General features: G+C 60.9%; 1 protein-coding gene, 1 long non-coding RNA gene and 1 other non-coding gene across 3 annotated transcripts; 1 reads left to right on the forward strand and 2 right to left on the reverse strand.

The window, feature by feature from the left end:
- Window positions 1–15749: 15749 nt before the first annotated feature.
- LOC116439117 (nicotinate-nucleotide pyrophosphorylase [carboxylating]-like) lies at window positions 15750–18688 on the forward strand. The gene is made up of 3 exons (XM_032098231.1): window positions 15750–16352; window positions 17112–17243; window positions 18008–18688. The coding sequence occupies exons 1-3, from the start codon at window positions 15750–15752 to the stop codon at window positions 18191–18193; spliced, it is 921 nt and encodes a 306-aa protein (XP_031954122.1). The 3' UTR covers window positions 18194–18688.
- A 46-nt stretch (window positions 18689–18734) lies between these two features.
- On the reverse strand, window positions 18735–21286 carry LOC116439118. Its single transcript, XR_004238054.1, has 2 exons — window positions 21194–21286; window positions 18735–20226 (listed from the first exon to the last, which is right to left on the reverse strand). It is a non-coding gene; the product is annotated as an uncharacterized LOC116439118 (long non-coding RNA).
- On the reverse strand, window positions 20617–20700 carry LOC116439126. The gene has a single exon (XR_004238060.1). It is a non-coding gene; the product is annotated as a small nucleolar RNA SNORD45 (small nucleolar RNA).
- Window positions 21287–22844: the final 1558 nt, after the last annotated feature.

A 22844-nucleotide genomic window follows, 5' to 3' on the forward strand; every position in this document is an offset into this window, starting at 1 on the left:
TGCCGGGACTCCTCCCTGCGACCTCCCCGACAGCCCCCAGGCCAAAGCCCGGCTTGGCACAGCCCCCAGCCCTGGCCACAAGCCCGGCCCTGGCACAGAGTCCATCCCACCTGTGGCACGCATCCAGCCCCCTTGCCCGGCATCCCTCCAGCTTCCTGCACGGGGCAGCTGCCCCGGGAAGGGCCCAGGCACCTGCAGGGGCCAAGGGGGGCGGGCTGGGAGCCAAAGGCAGCTGGGGACCCTGTGGGGACAACCCCCACTCCAACACCATCCATCCTCCTGCAGCCCCCACAGCCAGAACCCCCGCTGCCCCTTCCCTCCCAGAGCTTTCCCTGTGGGACAGCCCAGAGCTGAGCCCAGCCCCAAACCCGGCACGTGGCAGAGCAGAATTGTCCCTGTTCCCAGTCCAGCCCCTTGGCTGAACGGGGGGCTGGACTGACCCCTCTGCCTGGGGCACCAGGAGCCCGGGATCAGGGCAAACAGGGAGGTGGGAGGACAGCGGGGTCACAGGCAATGGGAACAGCCCGGTGGCTGGGATCTGCAGTCTCTGGAGGCTCTGGGGAGCGCTGGGGAATGGTGGCACTGGGACACCAGGGCTGGGCTTGGGGCAGTGCTGGGGTGGCCGCAGTGCCCGGCTCCAGCCCGTTCCCGGCACTGCAGCCCCAAACTGCTCCAGGCCCCCAGGGGAAGATCCCCTGCCTGGTCCCCCCGTCCCACCCAGGGCCACCGTGTCCTGCTGGATCCCCCCCATCCTGCTCTGCTGAGCTGTCCCACACGGGGGTCCCAGGGGCTCTGCCCCCAGCAGGGCTCTGGCTCCAGACTGGGCTGGCACTGGGACACAGCTCCCGCAGCGCCCTGCCACCAGGGATGGCCCTGTCCTGCCCTCGGCCCAGCGCCAGCCCTGAGCTGGGGCTGACCTTCCCAGCCGAGGGTCCCTCGCTCCCGTCCCTGCTCAGAGGCCCCTGTCAGGGTCACCCCCGAGGACACAGAGCAGGGACAGTCCCTCCCTGGGGCTCCCGGGAGCTGCCAGGGCCTCCATTCTCCACTGACACCCGTGACATTTGCAGGAGATGTTCCCTCCTCACGGGACACTGACCACACAGAAGGGACCTGTTGTGAGGCACCTGGGAAAACACTTCAGGCACCTGCCCTGACTGTTTGCGTTGGATTTTCCCAAGGAGCCAGCAGTGACCTGGAAGATTTTCCTTTTGCCTGTTTGTGCTTTGTGCCTCCTTTGTTGGGGAATTGAGGAGTGTGGACCCTGGAGAGGCCCCGGGACATTTCCAGCCCCTGGACACCAAAGGTGCTGTTCCAGATGACCCCAGCCATGGTTTCATGGGCTCTGCACAGACGTGCTCCTGTTTCCAGATCAGCAGCCTGTTGGCACATGGATATGTTCCTGGTTTGGTGTCTGACAGAGAGATGGGTTTGAGAAGTGACCAGGGGGGTCTGAGGTGCAGCTGATCTGTCCTGGACTGTGCCCCTTCCTCTCCCTGAGCTGGACTGCACGGATCTTGGGAACTTTCTGGTTTTCCTGTCATCCTTTCCATGGGATTTTTTCCACACTTGGGTTCCAAATCAATTTCTGGCCTGGCCATTCTCCTCAGGCTGTGACCACAGGGAGGTGGGTCACAGGGGGAAAAGAGGACCCTGTTCTCCCCACATTTTACATCTCCTTTCCAAATTTCCCAGAGCCCTCCAGTTCCCAGAGTCCCTCAGTAGCTGCAGTGTGGGGGAGAGGGGAGGAGACAGGACAGGAGCAGGGGGTCTCAGTCCTGTTGCACTGCTTTGGCTGGGATAACTGGCTGTGAACAGTTGCTGGCCCTAGCAGTGCCTTGCCAGGTCTCCCCACCAGTTTCTATGGTTGTGCCATGTTCCTGTTCCTGCTGGAATCGTGAAGGTTGGGTTTGGGCTGCAGTGGCTGTGCTCAGTGGGGGCTTCTGGGAAGTGCTGTAAAATCCTGTCCTTGATCTTCCTCAGGAGCTGGAGCTCTGTGCTGGGCCATCCCTCTGCTTTGGGGATGGAGACAATTCCCAATTTCACTTTTTGCCTTTTGTCCTCCAAGATGTTTTCAGCAGAGGACACAGAGAATGGCACCGGCCCCACCTGTGCCTCTGTCATAGGTTAGCAAGCATAGTCCCGGAAGGGACGTCCTTGCTAAGGGGTGCTTACAGTTTCCTCTGGGAACTGATAGAACCTATCAGCTGGCCAGTTTGAATATGGACAATTCTTTAAGCCACTTAAAGTTGTGATCACCTCTGTGATCCACATTTAAGAATAGGCAAACTCCCCCTCCAAGCTCTCTCTCGTTTCCGGCGCTGGGACAGGTGGCTGCGGGCCCCGTGTGGGGGCCAGCGGGCCCGGCCAGGCCCTGCTTGGGCCAGGCCGGGCCGGGCCACGGCCATCCTGGAGCCGATGGACCTGTTCCAGCCGTGGAACCCCCCCGCCACTGCCTTGCCGTGGGCAGCCGGAGCGGCTCGGCTCTTCCCCCTCTCCACTGCGATAAGAAACATTCAACATTCCAGCTGCAAAGCTGCAAGGCCGAGGTGAGATTAACCCTTTTACTGCTGTGAAGAGCTGAAAACCTGAGGGAAGAGAGAGAGGAGATGCTTAAAGCTGAAATTCTGTTGTGAAGCTATGATATATCAGAGTATCCTGTTGTAATTTCATGAAGATCTGGGGGGTGGAGTGTTCAACTCGTAAGCAAAAGCACCTGCGCCAAGATAGGCAGATGCTGACGCAGCTGTAATTTCATGAGAAGTTTGGACAGGGAGAGATGAACCAGATGAGGACTTTTGCTCCAAACGGGAAAGGAGAAAACCTCAGTCCCTAGAGATGCTCCCAGAGATAGTCCTAAAGATGAAGATTATGAAGACCCTTTGCTCCCAGGGAAGGAGAAGGGCCTCTGTTTTTGTTCCTGAACGGCTCAACCTTAAAATTGTACCCCAAAAAACTTCAAGAGTGGACCCTCGAAAGCAGTTGCGGGAAAAGCTGCAAGTCGGGGGAAGGGACTCACACACAGGCAAAGAGACTCCTCTTCCTAAATGGACTGAACAATATTTGGAAGTGGGCGGCTGTCTCGTTGTGATACTGTTTTCATAGCATGAGCAAGAAGAGACTTCTCTTTCTAAATGGACTGAACAAGGTTATTATGGAAGTGGTAAACAGACTGAACATCTTAAGGGTTGTCTTTTCACATTGTCAGTGGGAGAAGGGAGGAAGGTGGGGGGAGGAGGAGAGTTCTGAAGGTGGTATAATTTTTTTTTCCTCTTTTAGGTCTGTTAATAAACTTCTTTATATTCTTTCAAGTTTGGTGCCTGTTTTGCATTTCTCCTAATTCTTATCTCACAGCAGATAAACAGTAATGAGTATTTCGGACCAAACCACTACAGCCTCCATCGTAGGTGTGCTCTCCCTGATTCCAACAATTCTTCAGTGTCTTGAACGTCCTTGTGAAACTACAATCCTCCTGGTGTTGCTTCTCAAGATGAGTTTCGCAGCTTTTCCTAAGTTTCACCAACTCTTTAGGAAGATCCCCCAGGGATTTGCCCACCCCAAAGCAGTGTAGTCGTGGCTGGCAAGGTGGGGAAACACAGGCAGGTCCCTCTGAAGGTTGTCACTTCCAACAGCCTGGGACTTCAACCTGAGCGAGTTCAGGAGGGAGGGAGTGTCATGAGGTTTGAACCAAGGGAGCTCCAGCCCCAGCTCTGCCCATCCTGTCCCTGCTCCACATCCAGGGAGGGGAGGAGGGCAGCTTTGCATCTCCAGACACACAAACACCAGACCATGCACTGGCTGCCCTGGAGCCAGGAAGGATCCATGGAAACACAGGCTAACTTGGGAGAGATGCAAAAGGATTTCAGCCACTCTCTAGGAGAGAAAACCTCAGCTGGTTACTCCAATGCTGGATACTGGGGCCATGGGTAAGGAATTTGAGGGTATGGAGCCCAGCTGGGGATTCCTTGCTGGGGATATGGGTATTGACGGTGGGATTGGGAATGGGGCAGCAGTCCTCAGCCTCTGGAAGCAGCTCCTGCTCACTGGGAAGGACAAGAATCTCTGAGGAAGATTTTGCAAGCTCCTGGTGAGGGATGTACCCAGGATCCAAGGGAATCACCTATGGGGGAGGCAATTTACAGCAACCTGGAGAACAATCAGCCATCCCAATACCTGGATGGAATCCAGCAGATGCTGTCCATGCAGAGAGAGTTTGTGCAAAGTGCACTGATGTTGTTCACCAGGAGAGTGGGGATAATGAGCTGGACAGGCCACCCAGCTCCAGGAACTGGGAATGTCACTGCCTCCCTTGGGAATGTGTCTCATCTGTGGAGAAATTGTCCCTACAGTTATCCCAGCTTTTAAGGAAGGATTTTTTTCCTGCTCCTATTGACTGCTGTCTCATCTATGAAGAGTTTCCGTTCAAGGGAGGGGCACCGGTGGCACAGCCCGTGTGTCACCCCGTGGTTCTGTCTGTGGGACAGGGGGTTGGACATGAGGCAGTGGGATGGGGAACCTCCCTGGGGACTGGAAGCTTGAGTACAGAACCTCAAAGGGGAAAAAAAGTCAAAAAGCATTTTTCCAGGACAGTCCCAGAATCCCAGGATTGCTGCAGTTGGAAAAGCACTCCAAGACCATCAAGTCCAAGTTGTGCCCGATCTCCATCTTGTAACCAGCCCAGAGCCCTGCGTGCCACATCCAGACCTTCCTTGGACACCTCCAGGGATGGGTACTCCAAACCTCCCTGGGCAGCTCCTGCAAAGGCCTGACCACCCTTTTCAGGAAGAAATCCATCCCGATGTCCAACCTAAAACTGCCCTGGCCCAGCCTGAGGCCATTCCCTCTCCTCCTGTTCCTGTTCCCTGGGAGCAGAGCCTGACCCACCACCCCCCCCCCCAGCTGCCCCCTCCTGTCAGAGAGTTGTGCAGAGCCACAAGGTCCCCCCTGAGCCTCCTTTGCTCCAGGCTGAGCCCCTTTCCAGCTCCCTCAGCCGCTCCTGGGGCTCCAGACCCTTCCCAGGCCATGCTCCAGCCCCTCAAGGCCTCTCTGGCCATGAGGACCCAGAATGGCATACAGCCATCAAAGGGCCTCAGCAGTACCAGCACAGGGACTGTCACTGCCCTGGTCCTGCTGCCACCCCATGGCTGGGACAGCGCAGGTGCCCTTGGCCTCTTGCCCACCTGGGCACACCCGTGCTCATGTTCAGCCACTGTCACCAGCACCCACAGGGTCTTTTCCAGTTTTCCAGCCCATCTGCCCCAATCTGGAGCATTCCATAGAGTTGTTGTGACCCCAGTGGGAGACCCAGCACCTTGCTGTTTTGACCATCACACCTTTGGCCTCAGCCCATCAATCCATCTGGCCCAGATCCATCTGAGGAGCCTTTGTGCCCTGCAGCAGATCCACAGTCCCACCCAGCTTGGTGTTTTCCATGAATTTGGTACTGGTAGACTATATCAGCCTAAACCCTGTTCCAATGTAGAGCAGATTTGGAAACAGGAGCCCATGAACTCATGGCTGGGGTCATCTGGAACAGTACCTTTGGTGTCCAGGGGCTGGAAATGCCTCTGCTGAGCAGCTTTACCTCCCTTTGGCCTCTCCAGGGTCCACACTCCTCAATTCCCCAACAAAGGAGGCACAAAGCACAAACAGGCAAAAGGAAAATCTTCCAGGTCACTGCTGGCTCCTTGGGAAAATCCAACGCAAACAGTCAGGGCAGGTGCCTGAAGTGTTTTCCCAGGTGCCTCACAACAGGTCCCTTCTGTGTGGTCAGTATCCCGTGAGGAGGGAACATCTCCTGCAAATGTCACGGGTGTCAGTGGAGAATGGAGGCCCTGGCAGCTCCCGGGAGCCCCAGGGAGGGACTGTCCCTGCTCTGTGTCCTCGGGGGTGACCCTGACAGGGGCCTCTGAGCAGGGACGGGAGCGAGGGACCCTCGGCTGGGAAGGTCAGCCCCAGCTCAGGGCCGGCGCTGGGCCAAGGGCAGGACAGGGCCATCCCTGGTGGCAGGGCGCTGCGGGAGCTGTGTCCCAGTGCCAGCCCAGTCTGGAGCCAGAGCCCTGCTGGGGGCAGAGCCCCTGGGACCCCCGTGTGGGACAGCTCAGCAGAGCAGGATGGGGGGGATCCAGCAGGACACGGTGGCCCTGGGTGGGACGGGGGGACCAGGCAGGGGATCTTCCCCTGGGGGCCTGGAGCAGTTTGGGGCTGCAGTGCCGGGAACGGGCTGGAGCCGGGCACTGCGGCCACCCCAGCACTGCCCCAAGCTCAGCCCTGGTGTCCCAGTGCCACCATTCCCCAGCGCTCCCCAGAGCCTCCAGAGACTGCAGATCCCAGCCACCGGGCTGTTCCCATTGCCTGTGACCCCGCTGTCCTCCCACCTCCCTGTTTGCCCTGATCCCGGGCTCCTGGTGCCCCAGGCAGAGGGGTCAGTCCAGCCCCCCGTTCAGCCAAGGGGCTGGACTGGGAACAGGGACAATTCTGCTCTGCCACGTGCCGGGTTTGGGGCTGGGCTCAGCTCTGGGCTGTCCCACAGGGAAAGCTCTGGGAGGGAAGGGGCAGCGGGGGTTCTGGCTGTGGGGGCTGCAGGAGGATGGATGGTGTTGGAGTGGGGGTTGTCCCCACAGGGTCCCCAGCTGCCTTTGGCTCCCAGCCCGCCCCCCTTGGCCCCTGCAGGTGCCTGGGCCCTTCCCGGGGCAGCTGCCCCGTGCAGGAAGCTGGAGGGATGCCGGGCAAGGGGGCTGGATGCGTGCCACAGGTGGGATGGACTCTGTGCCAGGGCCGGGCTTGTGGCCAGGGCTGGGGGCTGTGCCAAGCCGGGCTTTGGCCTGGGGGCTGTCGGGGAGGGCGCAGGGAGGAGTCCCGGCAGGGATAAAGGTGCTCCTGGCCCGGTGCAGCCTCAGCCAGCGCTGGCCAGTGCAAGAGGAAGATGAAGGTGGCTGTGCTCAGCGTGGCCCTGCTCCTCTCCATCCTGCTGTGCCTCCCGGCACAGACCGAGGTGAGGCTCCAAGGCCACGGGGTGGGCTCGGGGCTGGGGGCTCTTCCCAATCCAGGGGCTCCGCCGGGCTCCCCGGCCCCGGGCGGTGCCGCTTTCTCCTTCCCACGATTCCCTCTGTCCTTCCCCTTCCCGTAAGTAAACTCCTGGTGCCAGAGCCCGGCTTCCCCACGGGATGGTCGGACTCGGCTGCTCCCTGGGACGGCCCCACTGCTTTCCCGGCCGGCTCCCCCCAGATCCCGTTCCGTGTCCCCCATCCCATCCCATCCTCTCGGTCCCCTCGGGCATCTCCCCAGCATCTCCTCTGTTTCCCGCCCAAGGACAAAGGCCAACCCCAAACTAGGCTGAAGTGGGACCAAGAGGTCCAAACTCATTAAAGCACAGAATAGGCTGAACTTGGCCAAACTGGGCTGGACTGGTCCAGTCCCAAGCCAGGCTGAACTGGCACCAACTGGGAAATTCTTCCCCACCCCACCCCGGATGATTCCCAGGGTCTTCTATCCAGTGTTTCCCCTCAGTCCACTGCCTTTCACCCTGCAGTGTGTCCCCAGATCCCCTGGCAACCCCTGCTCAGAGCAGGGGACAGCCATGCACCGGGGGGGCTGGGGACACCTGTGTCCCTCCCCAGCCCCACAAGGGCCAATCCTGACCAACGTTTTGCTCTCCTTCCCCAGGCCACCTTTGATGGCAGTGGTGGAACTCTATGTGCCGGGGTAAGTGCTGGAGCTGGGTGCACCAGTGTGGGAACTGGGGGGCAGTTTGGTCACCCCCAGCCTTTACGAGGACTGGGGACAACCCAGTGACCGGTGACATCTCATGGTCTCTCCACAGGGAGTTGGTGGCTTTAGCAATGGAAAGGTGGGTACCCTGAGTTCTTCTGCTGGGCCCAGGCCCTCCCCTCTCATGGCCATGGGCATCCCAGTGCACCCCAGTGCATGCCAGTACACCACAGAGCTTCCCAAGGCTGCACCTTCCCCAGGGTGCCCATTGCATTCCCACCCTTCTCAGTGCACCCCAGTCAACCCCAAAGAGCATCATGCCCAGCCCATTTCCTCTCCTCTTTCCCTCCAGTGCTTTCCCTTTCTCTTTGTCCATGACAGTGGTGTCCCCAAGTCCCCCTCCTTGACTCCCACTCCCAAACCCATCAATTTTGGTCCTCTGTCTCCTCTTTCTCCTGCCCCCATCCACTCCTCACTTCAGCCCCCATGTCCCCCCCACTGGAATTCCTGTCTCCCCACCCACACTCCCCAGCCCCATCCCTTGGGGCCCCCAGTTCCCCCCAGTTCACTGTCTTTGGGGCCCCCAAGTCCCACTCCGTTCCCCTCGTCCTTGGAGGCCCCGAATTCCCCTCGCTCTCCTTGTCTCCATCCCCACCGTGGTCCCTGCAGGAACAGGGGTCAGGTGAGAATGGCCGGAGTGGGACTGGGAGGGAGCAGAAGGGATTTTCCCCCTCAGACCGGGGACTTGGGGACACCTGTGACCCCCGAGCCCCACAAGGGCCAATCCAGACGAAACCTTTGCTCTGCTTCTGCAGATAAGCGTAGTAGGAGGCCAAGGTGGATGCATTGAGGTAAGTCCTGGAACTGGGGCACCAGTGTGGGAACTGGGGGCCAGTTGGGTCCCCCCATGCCTTGCTGGGACCAGGGACACTCCAGTGACCAGTGACATCTCCTCATCTCTACAGGTAAAGAAAGGCACCCAGCGAGTGAAGCGGTCTGAGGTGGGTACCCAGAGTTCTGCTGGGCCCAGAGCCTCCCCTGTCATGGTCATGACCCTCCAGGGCATCCCAGTGCACGCCAGTACACCCCACTGTGCCTCAGTACACCCCGGCATGCGCCAGTATCTCCCAACATGCCCCAGTATCCTCCGGTGCTGCTCTAACCCCGTCTTTCTCCCCAGCCCCCCGTGGCTGAGCAGGTGGAGCTTCTGCGGGAGTGATGCCCGGCTGCCCCACTGGATGCCCTGGTGAGAAGTCTCGGGGGGTCTCCAGCCCCACAAAAGATCCTCGGGGGCCAGGGCGGATCCCTGAGCCCTCTGGGGTGGGCAGAGCTTGAGGATGGCAGAGGGGCGTGGCAGGGGCTGTCCCTGATCCGTGTCCCTGGGTTAGGTGGACAGAGCTGTCCCCAAGGCTTCCTTGCACTGGGGGGCTCTGGGGACACCCAGTGTCCCTGTGGGAGCAGAGAGGGCTCTGGGAGGTTTTGGGGAATTCCAGGGTGAGGGGCTCTGGGAGCCACAAGGATCTCAGGAGCCAAGTCCTGTCCCAGGTATATCCGGGGCTCCAAATCCCTTCTCCTGCCGCAGGTCCCTGCAGAGAGAGGGGTGGGGACAAGGCCCCTCTTGTGTCCCAGTGGACACTGGGGGTCATGATTTGGGCTCTGTCTTTCAGGACTGGAACTGGTGGTGACACTCGCGTCCTGTCCCCCTCCAGCAGCATGAGGAGATGATCATCCCTGGATAACCCCCCTGATCCCCTGGGAGCCCTGGGAATTTCCCTGGAGTAATCAATAAACCCCTACAGCAAAGCAACTCTGTGTGTCCCTGTGCGTGCTCCCGTATCCATGTGTGTGTTCCCGTGTCCCTATGTGTGTGTTCCCGTGTCCCTGTGTGTGTTCCTGTGTCCCTGTGTGTTCCCGTGTCCATGTGTGTGTTCCTGTGTTCATGTGTGTGTTCCCGTGTTCATGTGTGTGTTCCCGTGTCCCTGTGTGTGTTCCCGTGTCCCTGTGTGTTCCCGTGTCCATGTGTGTGTTCCCGTGTCCCTGTGTGTGTTCCCGTGTCCCTGTGTGTTCCCGTGTCCATGTGTGTGTTCCTGTGTTCACGTGTGTGTTCCTGTGTCCCTGTGTGTTCCCGTGTCCCTGTGTGTTCCCGTGTCCCTGTGTGTGTTCCCGTATCCATGTGTGTGTTCCCGTGTCCCTGTGTGTGTTCCTGTGTCCCTGTGTGTGTTCCCGTGACCCTGTGTATGTGTTCCCGTGTCCATGTGTGTGTTCCCATGTCCCTGTGTGTGTTCCTGCGTCCCTGTGTGTGTTCCCGTATCCATGTGTGTGTTCCTGTGTCCCTGTGTGTGTTCCCGTGTCCATGTGCGTGTTCCTGTGTCCCTGTGTGTTCCCGTGTCCATGTGCGTGTTCCCGTGTCCATGTGCGTGTTCCCGTGTCCATGTGTATGTTCCCGTGTCCCTCTCTCAACCTGGGAGTCTCCGGTCCCTCCCCTGCCATGAACAGAGTGACTCCGGGGGCTCCCAGGGGTCTCTGCACAGGAGATCCCCTTGCCCCCGCCATGTGCCCTGGGCAGAGCAGGGTGGGACACCCCGGAATGTCCCCCTGGAGCTGGGAGGGACAAGGGGCAGCCAGGGCAGCCTCTGAAGCCCCCAGGGTTTGGGGCACAGCAGGAAACAGGTTCTGCCCAGGGCTCTGGGAGCCCAATCCCCAGGGAGCACAGGTTGGGGTCAGGGCAGGAGTGGATCACGGACAGGGGCCTGGAGCCCTGGGTCCTCTGGTCCGTCTGGGAGCGACAGCGCTCCCCTGCCCAAGGGTCAGCACTCCTGGGCACATGGCTTTGGGAATGAGGGGGTTAAGGCCGCTTAAAGGATCCCCGGCTGTTCAGATCTCATTATTGAGGTGCCTCTGCCCAAATTTAGGGGCAAATGGGCCCATGTGCCAAAGTCAATAGTATGGAATTTACCGAAAAATAAAATGTGAGGGAGAGAAAGGAGGAAGGGTGGGCAGAGAGGGAGAAGGGAGGGAGAGAGATCAGTCACAAGGTCAGCACCACCCGTGGATCCAGAGGCATTGTTGGTCCTTCTTCCCCCGGCGCTTCTCGGTACTGGGGGGTCCTGAGGTCATTCTGAACTTCTCCCTGTTTATCCATTTCGGCAAACTGAGGAATGAGTGCTCATGGGCTACACAGCTCTCTAATGCCATTGGTTAAACAATGGCCTCGGGTGCTAATTAGTCCCAGCTCAGGCTGTCTCTTCTCTTCAGCCGGAGGTTTCTGGGGCCGGTGGCCGGGAGTTGGTGGTCGCCACCTGCCCCTCTGGAATTCCCTTTGACCCAGCTGGAGATGATTCCAGCACGAGTGCCGGGTTGGCTTTCCTTGCCCACCACCAGGGATCCATTCTGCTCCCGCAGCTTTGTTTACCTCCACCGAGGTCCGGGATAATCCCCGGACAATTGTCCTACCTTGATCTTATCTTAGCTTCCCACCCCGGGGGCTGAACTTCCCGCCCAAGGTCCAGCTGTGGGCCGAGGCAGGGTTGCGGGGGGCTTCGGTGGTGGCAGCAGCGCCTGTGCCATAACTCAGGTGAGCTTTGTGTGACCGCTGACGCGCACGAGCAGCTGCTTCTTTACGTGCTGTGCCACAGTGGGAATTTTTGTGGGGATGTATTTCCCAGGATGTGCCGACCAGATCTCACCTCTGCCAGGCCTGGAGTCAGCGCCTTCCTGTGCTCCGTCCTGCACTCGTCTCATGGCAAAGTCCTCCTGCGGTGACAGTGTTTGGGAGGGGCAGCTGCTGCTCCTTAATCCCGACACCAGTGGAGCCTCCCCAGCCCTCTGGGTGTCCCCAAGGCTTCCTCCCCCCAGGGGCCCCCTGGCGACCCCCCAGCCCCACTTCATGCAGGTCCCAGGGCACAACGTGGTCTTTGAGGGTCTGGACTGCGACATCTTTGAGGCTCCGGCGCCGACGGCGCTGTCGGTGCTGGTCCCCATCGAGATGTGCAATGCCCTCAACAAGTAGCGGGGGAGGCCTTCATCATCACCATCATCTTCATCACCACAGCCACCCACGCCATCACCCTCATCCCCCACATCATCAGCAGCATCATCACCCACACCTCCATCATCATCACCCAACACCATCAACACCATCACCACAACACCAACAGCACCATCATCACTGTCGTCTTCTTCATCATCACCTTCCTCTTCATCACCCACACCATTGACACCATCACCATGACACTACTCACACCATCATCATGGCCATCATCACCACCACGTACCTCATCTTCATCATTCATGCTGTCAGCCACACTATGGTGAACTCCATCACCAACACCATCATCACCACCGTCAGCTCCAACACAACCATCACCACTCAACACAATAAACACCATCACCATGACACTGACAACACCATCATCATCACCACCACTGTCACCATCATCGTCATTACTATCATCCACACGCCACCATCACCTCCATTATCATCACCCATCATCATCTTCATCAACATTTCATCACTCAACACCATGATCACCACCACCACCACCATCTTCATCACCCAACTCCATCGTTATCATCACACGACTACCACCACCACCATCATCACCATCACCACCATCCCTTCCATGATGCCCCTGTGTTCCCTCAATGTGTCCCCCCCCATGTCCTCCCCCATGGTGACCCACCCCTCTCTCCCACCTTCCATCCCCTGTCCATGTCCCGCTGTGTGCCCCACCCCCATGGTGACCCCCAGATGTCCCTGATGTACCCCCCAGCCTCTTGGGAGAACCAATCCCCGGTCCAGATGTCTCCCACCACCATGTCCCCCTGTGTCCTGGTGGTGTCCCTCATCCCCCTGTTCCCCCCCAGGGTGACCGACCGCTTAATGTCCCTTCCAACCTGTCAGAGAACCAGATGCTGCCCTGGGTAAACATCCGGCTGATGGGCTCCATCCGTCCTCTGTTCCCACCGTGTCCCCCCATGTCCCTCCCCATGATGACCTCCCAATCGCTCCCCCCATGGTGATCCCCCAATGTCCCCATGTCCCCCACAGCCTGTCAGAGAACCAGTCACTGGCCTGGATGCCACGCTGGGTGAACATCTGGCTGATGGGCTCCATCTGCCTCTCCATGTCCCTGCCCTTCCTCGTCCTCTCCGTTGACCCCCTGCGTGTCAGAGGGAGACACAGGAGGGACACGGGGCAGGATGGCCACCAGGACGGTGGCTGTGGGGCTGGTGGCCATGGGGTTGGTGGTCATCAAGAGGGCGGTCATGGGGAGATTGATGGCCTTGGGGGGGCTGGTGGCCATCAATATTATGGTCATAGGGGTTGGTGGCCACCAAGATGGTGGCCATGGAGAGACGGTTGACGGCCTTCGGGGAGGTCATCATGGGGCTGGTGGGCATCAAGATGTGGGTCTGGTGGCCATGGGGAGTTGGTGGCTATAGGGATTGTGGCGGTGGCCATGGAGGGGCTGGTTACCATCAGAGTTGGTGGCTGTGGAGTTTGTGGCCATAAGGCTGGTGGCCATGGTGTCTGCTGGCCAGGGAAGGGGTGGGGGTTGGTGGCCACAGGGGTGCTGAACATGGGTCTAGTGGCCACGAGTGTGGAGTCTGTGGCCATGGATATTGGGGTGGTGGCCACTGGGTTTGGTGGCCATGGGGTTTGGGTTGCTGGCCAAGGGGTTCCACCCTTTGTCCCCCGATGTCCCCCCAGATGATGCTCAAGCTGACGCCGCTGTCGCTGATGCCACATTGGCTGATGGTGCTCAAGATCTCGTTCGCCATCATCCTCCTGGGCAAGACCCTCAAGTTCATCGCCAGGAACTACCTGGAAGGGGAGGGGAGGGGCAGGACGTGTCCCCATGTCCCCACAGCCCCGTGTCCCACCATCCCCAATCCCCCCATTCCCATGGCCCTGTGTCCCACCCGAACCCTGCCTTCTGCTCATGGGTCACCTCCATGGTCACCTTTAGGGTCCATGGTCACCTCCATCTCCTCCCTGTCCTCTCTCACTCCCTTCCTGTGTCCCTTTGATCACCTCCAGCTGGTCTTGACCATCTCCATGTCCCCACCACCATCTCCCTGTCCCCTCCTCATGTCCCACCACCACGTCCTGTTCACCTTGAACATCCCCATATCCCCCCTTCACGTCCTTCCCACGTCCCCACCACCCTCTGCACATGACACTGACCATCTCCACGTCCTCAGTTCCATCTTCCTGTCTCCTCCACCTCCTCCCTGTCCCCTCCACATGTGCCATCACCATGTCCTGGTCACCTCCACAATCTCCAGGTGTCCTTGACCCTGTCTCCTCCGTCCCTGCTCCCCTCATCATTTCCTGGTCCCCTCAACCATCTGATCCCTCATCCCACCACTGTCCCCATGTCCCCACCACCACCTCCAGGTGACATTGACCACCTCTGTGTCACCTCCATGACCTGCTGTCACCGCGACCATCTCCTGCTGGTTACCACCCCCATCCCCATGACCCCACCACCATCTCCATGTCCTCTCCATGTCCCCAGCTCCATGTCCGGGTCCCATCTTGTCCCTGTCCCCACTGTCATCTCCATGTCCCCTCTGCTGCCCCCTCCACCACAGCCTGGTCACCTCCATCTCCTCCCTGTCCCCCCCACCCCGTATCCCTATGGTCCCCTCTCCCCCCCCCATCTCCATCTTCTCTCCTCAGCCCAACCTTGTCCCGCCCCTCGGCCCCGGCCCCGCCCACAGGAACACCCCTGCCACTGTCACCTCCTGTCACCCCCATGTGTCAGGCACCCCCCGAAGCCACCGTAACCCCCCCGCGTGACATCGATGGGGTGGGGGAGGGGCTGAATGGGGGGGCCAGGTTGTCACCCGGTGTCACCTGATGTGACCCCCCCCCCCCAGTGCCCTCCGGTCATGGGGCGCCTCTCCAAGTGTCCCCCAAAGCCCCCCCGTGCCCCCCGGCCTCGCTCAGTTATTGTCAATAAAGGGAATTTCCCCTCCCCCACCCCAAACCGCCTGGGGGATTTTTTGGGGGGGTGGGCGCCCCTGGGGCAGCCAATCACAGCCCGGAGGAGGTGTTGGGGCGAGGCGGGCCACGCCCCCCCAGGTAAGAACCCCCCCGACCCCCAAGACCGGCCTCAGTCGCCTCCAACTCTCGACAGGTCAGTGGAGCGCCCCTCCCCCACTTGGGGGTCTCGGGAAGGGAAGGGGGGAGGGGCGGGTGATGTGGCCCGTCCGGGCCGGACTTTGGACCCCCTGAGCTGGGGGGAAGGGGCACGAGGGGGGCAAGGGGGACCCACATTTGATCTCCTTCCTGGGCTCCCAAATCCACCCCAGGACCCCAATAACCCCCAAAATCCCCCCTGCACCCAAAACTCTTCTCCAAAACCCCCTTAGGACCCCAATATCCCCTCCAGGACCTTCCTAGGACCTCCAGGCTTCCCCCAGGACTCGCCCAAAATCCCCTTCCCAGGATCCAATAACCTCCCAAACGGCCCCAAGAACCCCTCCCCAGGACCCCCATATCTCCTCAAGGACCTTCCTGGGACCCTCAAAACCCCTGAAGATCCCCCCCAAAATCTTACGAAGGAGCCACAAGGACCCCTCCCAAAATTCCCCCAGGGACCCCAATATCCCCCACAGCCCCTCAAGACCGCCCCAGATTTCCCCTTCAGCACCTCAATAACCCCCAAATCCCTCCCGACCCAAGTATCTCCCTGAAAGTCCTCCCCGGAGCCGTCTCCCCTCAAGGACCCTCCTGGGACCCTCAAACACCCCAGCATCCCCTCAAAATTCCCCACAAGGATCCCCGCATCCCCCAACTCCTCCCCCCCCCCAAGACCAACCCAAATTTCCCCCTCAACACCCCAGTAACTCCCCAGATCCCCTCCAGACCCAAATATATCCCTGAAACCCCCCCCCCGCGGACCCCAGTATCCTCTCAGGGAGGCGCCTAGGACCCCAATAAGCCTCCCAAGACGCCTCCCCAGGGCCCCAAATCCCCCTCCGCAGGCCCCCAGTGACGCCCCTGTCGCTCTGCCCAGGCCCCCCGGAGCATGGCCCGCCCGCCCCCGCCCCGCTCCGCGCCCCCCGGCCGGGGCTGGGCCCCCCCGCCGCCCCCGCACCGCCTGCGCTCCCTGGCGCGCGCGTGGCTGGACGAGGACGCGCCCTGGCCGGACGCCGCCGTGGCGGCCGCGGGGGACGCCGCGACCCGCGCGCAGCTGCTCAGCAAGGGCGGGGGGGGCTCGGGGGGCGTCCTGGCGGGGGCCCCCTTCGCCGAGGCCGTTTTCGGGGTGTCGGGGTGCCGGGTCACCTGGCGGGTGCCCGAGGGGGCGGCGCTGCCCCCCGGGCGGGCGCTGGTGGCCGAGGTGGAGGGTCCGGCCGCGGGGGTGCTGGGCGGGGAGAGGGTCGCCCTCAATATTTTGGGGCGCTGCAGCGGGGTGGCCTCGATGGCCGCGAGGGCCGTGGGGGTGGCCCGGGCACAGGGCTGGGCGGGGGTCGTGGCGGGCACCCGGAAAACCACGCCCGGCTTCCGCTTGGCGGAGAAATACGCGCTGGGGGTGGGGGGCGCCGACCCCCACCGGGGAGGTCTGGGGGGACTCCTCCTGCTCAAGGACAATCACCGAGCGCTGGCGGCGGCAGCGGGGGGGCTCGAGCAGGTGGGGACGCCGAAATTGGGGGGCGGTGGCGGGGGGGGCCTTGAGTTGGGGGCTTCTGGGTGTGGGGGGACTCCAGAATTTGGGCGGTAATGGCGGCAGGACCCCTGGAGTGTGGGGTGCGAGGCGGGGGAACCCCGAGATTGGGGGGGCAGGGCCCCAGTTTGCGGGGGAGATGGGTGGGGGGGCACCCTTGAATTGGCGGGTTCTGGGCGGCAGGCGTGACAACCCCAAATTTGGGGGTCTTGGGGGGGGGAACACGAGGTTTGGAGGAAATGGGGGTTTTGGTGGAGGGGGCTCGATTTTGGGGGGAGTGATGGCTTGGGGTAGCCCGAATTTCAAGGGTGAATGGGGAAGCACCAATACTTGAAGGGGCTACCAATTTTGGGACAGACCCTTGGATTGGGGTATTCTGGGGGTGGGCTGATGTGGGAGGACCCAGTCTGGGAGCATGGGGGGGGTCCCTGTTTGGGAGGGAAGTTGGGGGGTAACCCCTGAATGGGGGTGGGCCCTATGTTGGGGAACCCTAAATTTGGGTGTTTGTAGGTGGGGCAACCCCAGTTTTGGGGTCGGGGGACGCCCTTGAATTGGGGGGATCTGGGGAGAGGACCCCAATTTGAGGGATCAGTGTGGGGGGGCGATGGGGGGGACCCCAATTTTAAGTCAATTCGTGCCCCTCCCCCCCCCATTTTACCCCACCCCGTATTGGGTCTGAGGGATTGGGCGTCGCTCTGGGGTTCCCCCTGACCCCCTCTTCCCCAGATGATCTGGGGGGTGCGCCGGGCCGGGGGCTTCACCCGCCGCTTGGGGGTCGAGTGCTCGAGCGCGGCTGAGGCGCTGGCGGCTGCGGGGGCGGGGGCTGACATCGTCCTGCTGGACAACCTGGCCCCGCAGGTGAGCCCCAAAATCGGGGGGGGGGGCAACAATGGGGAGACCCCAGATGTGGGGCTGGACCCCAAAAATGGGAGGTTGGATTTTCAAAATGGGGATAAACCCCAAAAATGGGGCACAGATCTCCCAAAAAAGGTGGGTAATGCCATAGATTTGACCTCTGCCCCTACCAAGTGAGCTCCCAAAATCTGGGAGGGGCCCCTAAGAATGGGAGGACCCCCCAGGTGTGAGGCTGGACTAGTAAAATGGGAATCTGCTGTAAATGTGGGACAGCCCCAAAGATAAGTGCCAGAATGCCAGTTTTGGGGGGTCAAAGGGTTGGGTAATCCCAATTTGGGGGGGGGGGTTGGGTGGAGGGACCCTTGACTTGAGGTGTTTAGGTGGGGGGACTGCAATTTTCCAGAGTTCTGGGTTGGGGAGACCCCAATTTGGGTGGTCAGTGGGTTGGAGAGCCCAAATTTGGGGTTGTTCTGGAGGTCAGTGGGTGGCTGGGGCGCCCAACTGCGCAGATGTTGGGTGGCAAACCCCCAGTTTTGTGGGGTTTCTGGTTTAAGGGGGATAACTCTTGATTTGGAGAGTTTGGGGGTGGACCCCCGAATTTTGGAGGTCAAGGGGTGGAGTAATCCCTGAACTGGTGGTTTCTTATGGGGGGGACCCAAATCAGGCAGACTTGGGCAGAGAAATCCCAATTTGGCGGGGGATTCTCCCCTGCACCCCCTGCAGTTTTGGGGAGGGGGTGCTCCCTGCTAACAGGGTGTTCTCCCCAGGAGCTGCACGCGGCGGCGGCGCAGGTCAAGGCCGCTCACCCCGGGGTGACCGTGGAGGCCAGCGGGGGGATCGTTTTGGGGACCCTCCCCCAGTTCTTGGGGCCCCACATCGACGTGGTGTCCATGGGGTGTCTGACCCACAGCGCCCCAGCTCTGGACTTCGCACTGAGGGTGCTGGAACCCTAAAATCCATCCCAGGACCCCCAGAACCCACCCTGGAACCCCCAAATATGTCCTGGGCATCCTCAAAATCCACCCTTGGAAGCCTCAAACCCCAGGCTGGGAGTCCCCAGCCACAGCCCCGGTGAGGAGGAGTGGGAACCCCAGCGCTGGGTCCTCCCAGTCACCAGGAGGCCCCAGTGCCTGAGAGACCCCACTCCCAGCGGCCCACCCCCATCCTGGGAACCCCAAATCTGCATCCTGGGGCCTCCAAGGTTCTCCCAGCACATCCCCCACTTGGGAGGGACCCCCCAAGCCCCTCCCGACCCCCAATCTGGCAGTGGGTCCCTGCAGCCGCCAGGTGGCGCCACCCCCTCAGATGCCAAACCCCCCCTGAAGACGCCAAAGCTCGAGCTGGGCTCCCTCCAACCCCCTCCCCCACCGAAGGGAGATCCCAAACCCACCCTGGGGTGCCCCACACCCCTTTTCTCTCTGTGCCCTCAAATAAAGCCCTCCCCTACACATCCCCCCAGTTTTATCGGGGTGTCACCCCCCAAAATCCACCATCGAGCGCAAAACCAGCCGCTTTATAACCAACAAAACGGGGGGTTCTGATCACCGACCCACTGACCCCCTACTCCAAACCAGCGCCAGTTCTGCTGGTCGGGACCAGGATCGGCCTTTTGCAGACACCCCCAGCTCCTCCCTGAGAACCTGGAATGAAAAATAGAAATCCCTCAGTTTAGGGTGGAAACTGGTGCCTGGGGAATGAGCTCTCAAGACAAGAGGTTGACGGTCCCAACCCCCAGTCTGAGGATCCCAACCTTCAGTTTGAGAGGCCAAAACCCTAGGTGGGGGGGGGGGGGGGGGGCAAGATCTCAGTTTGAGGATCCCAAACCCTGGGATGTCATGAGAGTGTCCAGGACAGGGCAGGGGACATACTGGGTTTCCCAGCCCATCCCTGGGAAAGGCAGAGCTGAAATTCCAGTGCCACATGCTGAAAGCTAAAGAGGAGCAGCTGGCAAGGGACAGAGAGGGGCTGGAGGAGGCCTGGGAGGAGCTGGGGCTGGAGGAGGAGCCATGTGGCTCATGTGGTAACAAGAGAAGGTGATTCCAAGGGCAGTGAAGCACCTGTAGTGCAATTCCCAGCTGTGCAAGGCATGGAGCAGAGCTGGAGCTCCACATCCCTTCCAGATCCTACTCCTGTCCCAGGAGGAAGACAAGGGAAGCCCAAAGGAGCAGCTCTGGCCCTGACTCCTCTCCCCAGCTGCTATTCCCCAGTGCTGATCCCATAGGATGGCCACTGTGACATCCCATGCAGCAGGATCCATAGAAGAGCAGCTCTGCCTGCTTCCTTCACCCTCCGCACGTGATGCGCTGGTGCCAGGGCCCAGCTTCCCTATGGAATGTCCAACCTGTTTCCTCCCTGGAAGGGTTCTACTGGTCTCTTGGTACCATCACCCCTTTCCCAAGACCCCTCCCAGCTTTCTGGGCACAGCCACACAAGCTCCTGTTCCCCATTTCTCACCGGGGGCACCTTCCCCAAGGACCCTCTGCTTCCCTCGCATCCCCAGCACAAGCCAGGGCACCCCAGAGCCCCTCAGAGTGTAGGTGGATCCCAAGGCACCCCAGGGTGTGGGTGGAGTGCACATGAAGCACAAACACCCAAAATCAAGCGGGGCTGACTGCAAAGGAAAGCTTTCCAGGGGTGCAGGGTAGATCCAAGAGCTCCCAGGATCAGTGGGATGTGAGCCATCCCACAGCTTGTCCCTGGAGCAAGAGCTGTTCCCAGTTCTGCCCCAGGGACTCAGCTGGCAGCTCCCCAGGAGTGGGTGCCACCCCGTGCTGTGCATGCCCAGCTCCCCAGGAAGTTGTGGACAAGGTTTATGGGGAAGCCCCTTCCATTGGGTCACGGAGTGCAGGAGGGATGCCCCGGTTTTCCAAATGCCTGATGGGAGGCTGGGAGCAGCTGGATCCAACCCCAGCCCCAGACAGGATCAGGTGGTGTGTCCGGATCACACCTCTGGGCTGGCCGGAACGTCCCGGGCTCAAGCGGAGACCTGCGAGAAGCACAAAACATTCCAGGTTTAGGGCCAGCCTGGCCAGAGGTGCCAGTTCCCTCCTGCGCACTCCCACCCGGAGCTGCAGCAGCCCAGCTGCGCAGGCGGAACGTGCACAGCTCAGCCGGCACACGGGGGCTCAGGGACGCCCCCGGTCAACGCTCCCACGCGCACCTGGCCACCACCTGCCAAACCACGGCTTTCGGGCGAGGTGAGAGCCCCTCGTGGGCACAAAACGCACGACTCGGCCCACAACTGCACCTGCCCCACGCGGCGATGGGGCAGATCCCAACCCGGGCCCCCCTCTCCTCAAGCTGGGTCCAGGTCTGGCACGGGGACTCGATCCCACAATGGGAAAAAGCTCCACTGCCGGAGGGATCGGGAGCTTCCCGGGCCTCAGAGTAATTCTAGAGCTAAAGCGGTGAGAGACATCAGCTCCGCTCAGATAATACATGCCAGCGCTCATCCCGGGCCCGGGAAGTGCCTCCTCCGGCCCCGCCCGGCCCGGCGCGGCCCGGCCCGGCCCTCCCAGCCGAGCGCCGCTGTTCGCAGCGCGGGCCGCTCCCTCCGGCCGCAGCCGTGCCCCGGCAGCGCAGCCCTTGGCACGGCGCTGGAGCCAGCGCCGCCGGCCGCAGCCAAAACGCCCCGGCCGCCGCCCCGGCACGGCCCTTCCCGCGGCCCCGGCTCGGCGGCGCCGGCAGCGGCCTCACGATCCTCCCGCCGCCGCCTCCCCGGCCCGGCCGCTCCGCTCTGGGCCGCGCCGTTCCGGCGGCGCCGCGCTCGGGGCAGCGGCTGCGGCACCGCGCCCTTGGAGCGGCCCCTTCCACAGCCCCGGCACCGGCACCCGCGGGGGCTCTGCCCGGGGGGCTCCGTGCCCGGGGGGCTCCGTGCCCGCGGGCCCCGCCGCTCCCCGCCCACGGCCCCGGCCAGCAACGAGACGCCCCGCGACCCCTCCCGGCCTCCCCACCTGCCCCCGGGCCCGTCCCGCACCACGCGGCCGCTCCCGCCGCCGCTTCCGCTGCAAGGGACACCCGCCCGCGGCGGGCCGGGAGGAGCTGCCGCCGGGATCCGCCCACATCCGCCGCCAACGCCTTGCACCCCCACCGCCCTCCGTTCCCACCCGTGAGAGACTGAAACATTGTGCTTAATGGCTTAAACTTTGCTCTGAAGGAGTTTTTGCCCATTACGGCAAAACTCTATGAAGATGCTGCGACCACCGAAGCCCACCCCTCCCTGAGGATGCCTCCTCAGGGGAACTTCGGACTGTGAGTTACACCAGCTAAGGGAACCTGAGATAACAGAAAGGTGACACTCTTGTTCAATTATCTCAGGCCTAGAGAGAAGTAAACAAGGCTGAGGGAGAAGAAAGCATCCCCCAGAAAGCCAAACCCAGCAACTGTCCTGAAAATCAGCTCTGGTTGCGTTTGGGGTGGCAGAGGCCACGACCCACAGACCCACTTTGCTGAGGTTTGCACACGCTCCCCCCCCAGCCAAAGGGTTGGAGGAGAGGTTTTCGGTGTCTGCCACAACTTCTGGTCAGAGGCAGTGAACACCCATCCTCCCTTACACAAAACGGCTCACTTGTAAAAACCCCCACCTCAGGAAGGCCACACACATGGGACATTCACGTGAGGAGCAGCTGAAGAGGGGTCAGAAATCATCAAAGACCCCCAGAGCTCCTCAGACTCATTTCCTGAGGCCTTCCACCAGAGCACTGCATGTGATGCAACAGATCCAGAGCCTGTTGCGAGAGACGGCGTCAAACTTGCTGCCCCCGCCCTCACTCCCCCGGGAGGTACCTGGGCATTCCCACATGGCCAAAACGTATATTAATCCACTGAACTCATGGGGGCACCCTCACCACCCAGATGACCAGATGGAAAGGAGCAACGGGATGCCCTTGGGATCTATGGAGTGGTGAGATTTTTTACTTAATCTGCCTCTTGTCACTCACTTTTCCTCCTCCACCTCACTTTCTATTCCTCCCCTGCTGTCTCTCTCTCTCTCTCTCTCTCTCATTTACTGTTAAATAAAATCCATACTACTGACTTTGGCTTATGGTCTCAATTGTACCTCAGTTCAGGCATCTCTCCAAAAATTTTAATAAGCGGATCGTAGCACCATCCTCTCCTGCTGCTGCCAGGGAGAGCAGTCGGGAGTCCTTGCCCTGCCCCAGCCTGGGATCCCTCCCACGGCAGACAGTTCTCCACCAACTTCTCCAGAGTGGGTCCCTTTCCTCAGGCTGCTCCGAGTGCAGAAGGACCTCCTCAGCACCTCTGATAGGAAACAGCTTTGCCAGCTTCCCAAAGAACAGAACCTTTTCCTGATATCCAACATAACCCTCGCTGGCACAGCTCCAGCCGTTCCCTTGGGTCCTGTCCCTGGTCCCACAGAGCAGAGATCAGAGCTGCCCCTCAGGAGGAAGTTGCCAGGGCACTGCTGACTCAGATCCAACTGGCCGTGGTCCAGGATGGCTGAGCTTTCCACAGTCTGTCTGTACATCCTGGCTTGCCCCGTCCCAGGGGCAGAATCCATCACTTGTGTTTGTTGGGCTCCACATGGTTGGTGATTGTCCATTTCTCTCCCCTATGTCCAGGTCTCTCCAAGGGCTTTCAGAC

This window comes from Corvus moneduloides, unplaced genomic scaffold (assembly GCF_009650955.1).
Source record: "Corvus moneduloides isolate bCorMon1 unplaced genomic scaffold, bCorMon1.pri scaffold_9_arrow_ctg1, whole genome shotgun sequence".
Lineage (NCBI taxonomy): Eukaryota > Metazoa > Chordata > Aves > Passeriformes > Corvidae > Corvus > Corvus moneduloides.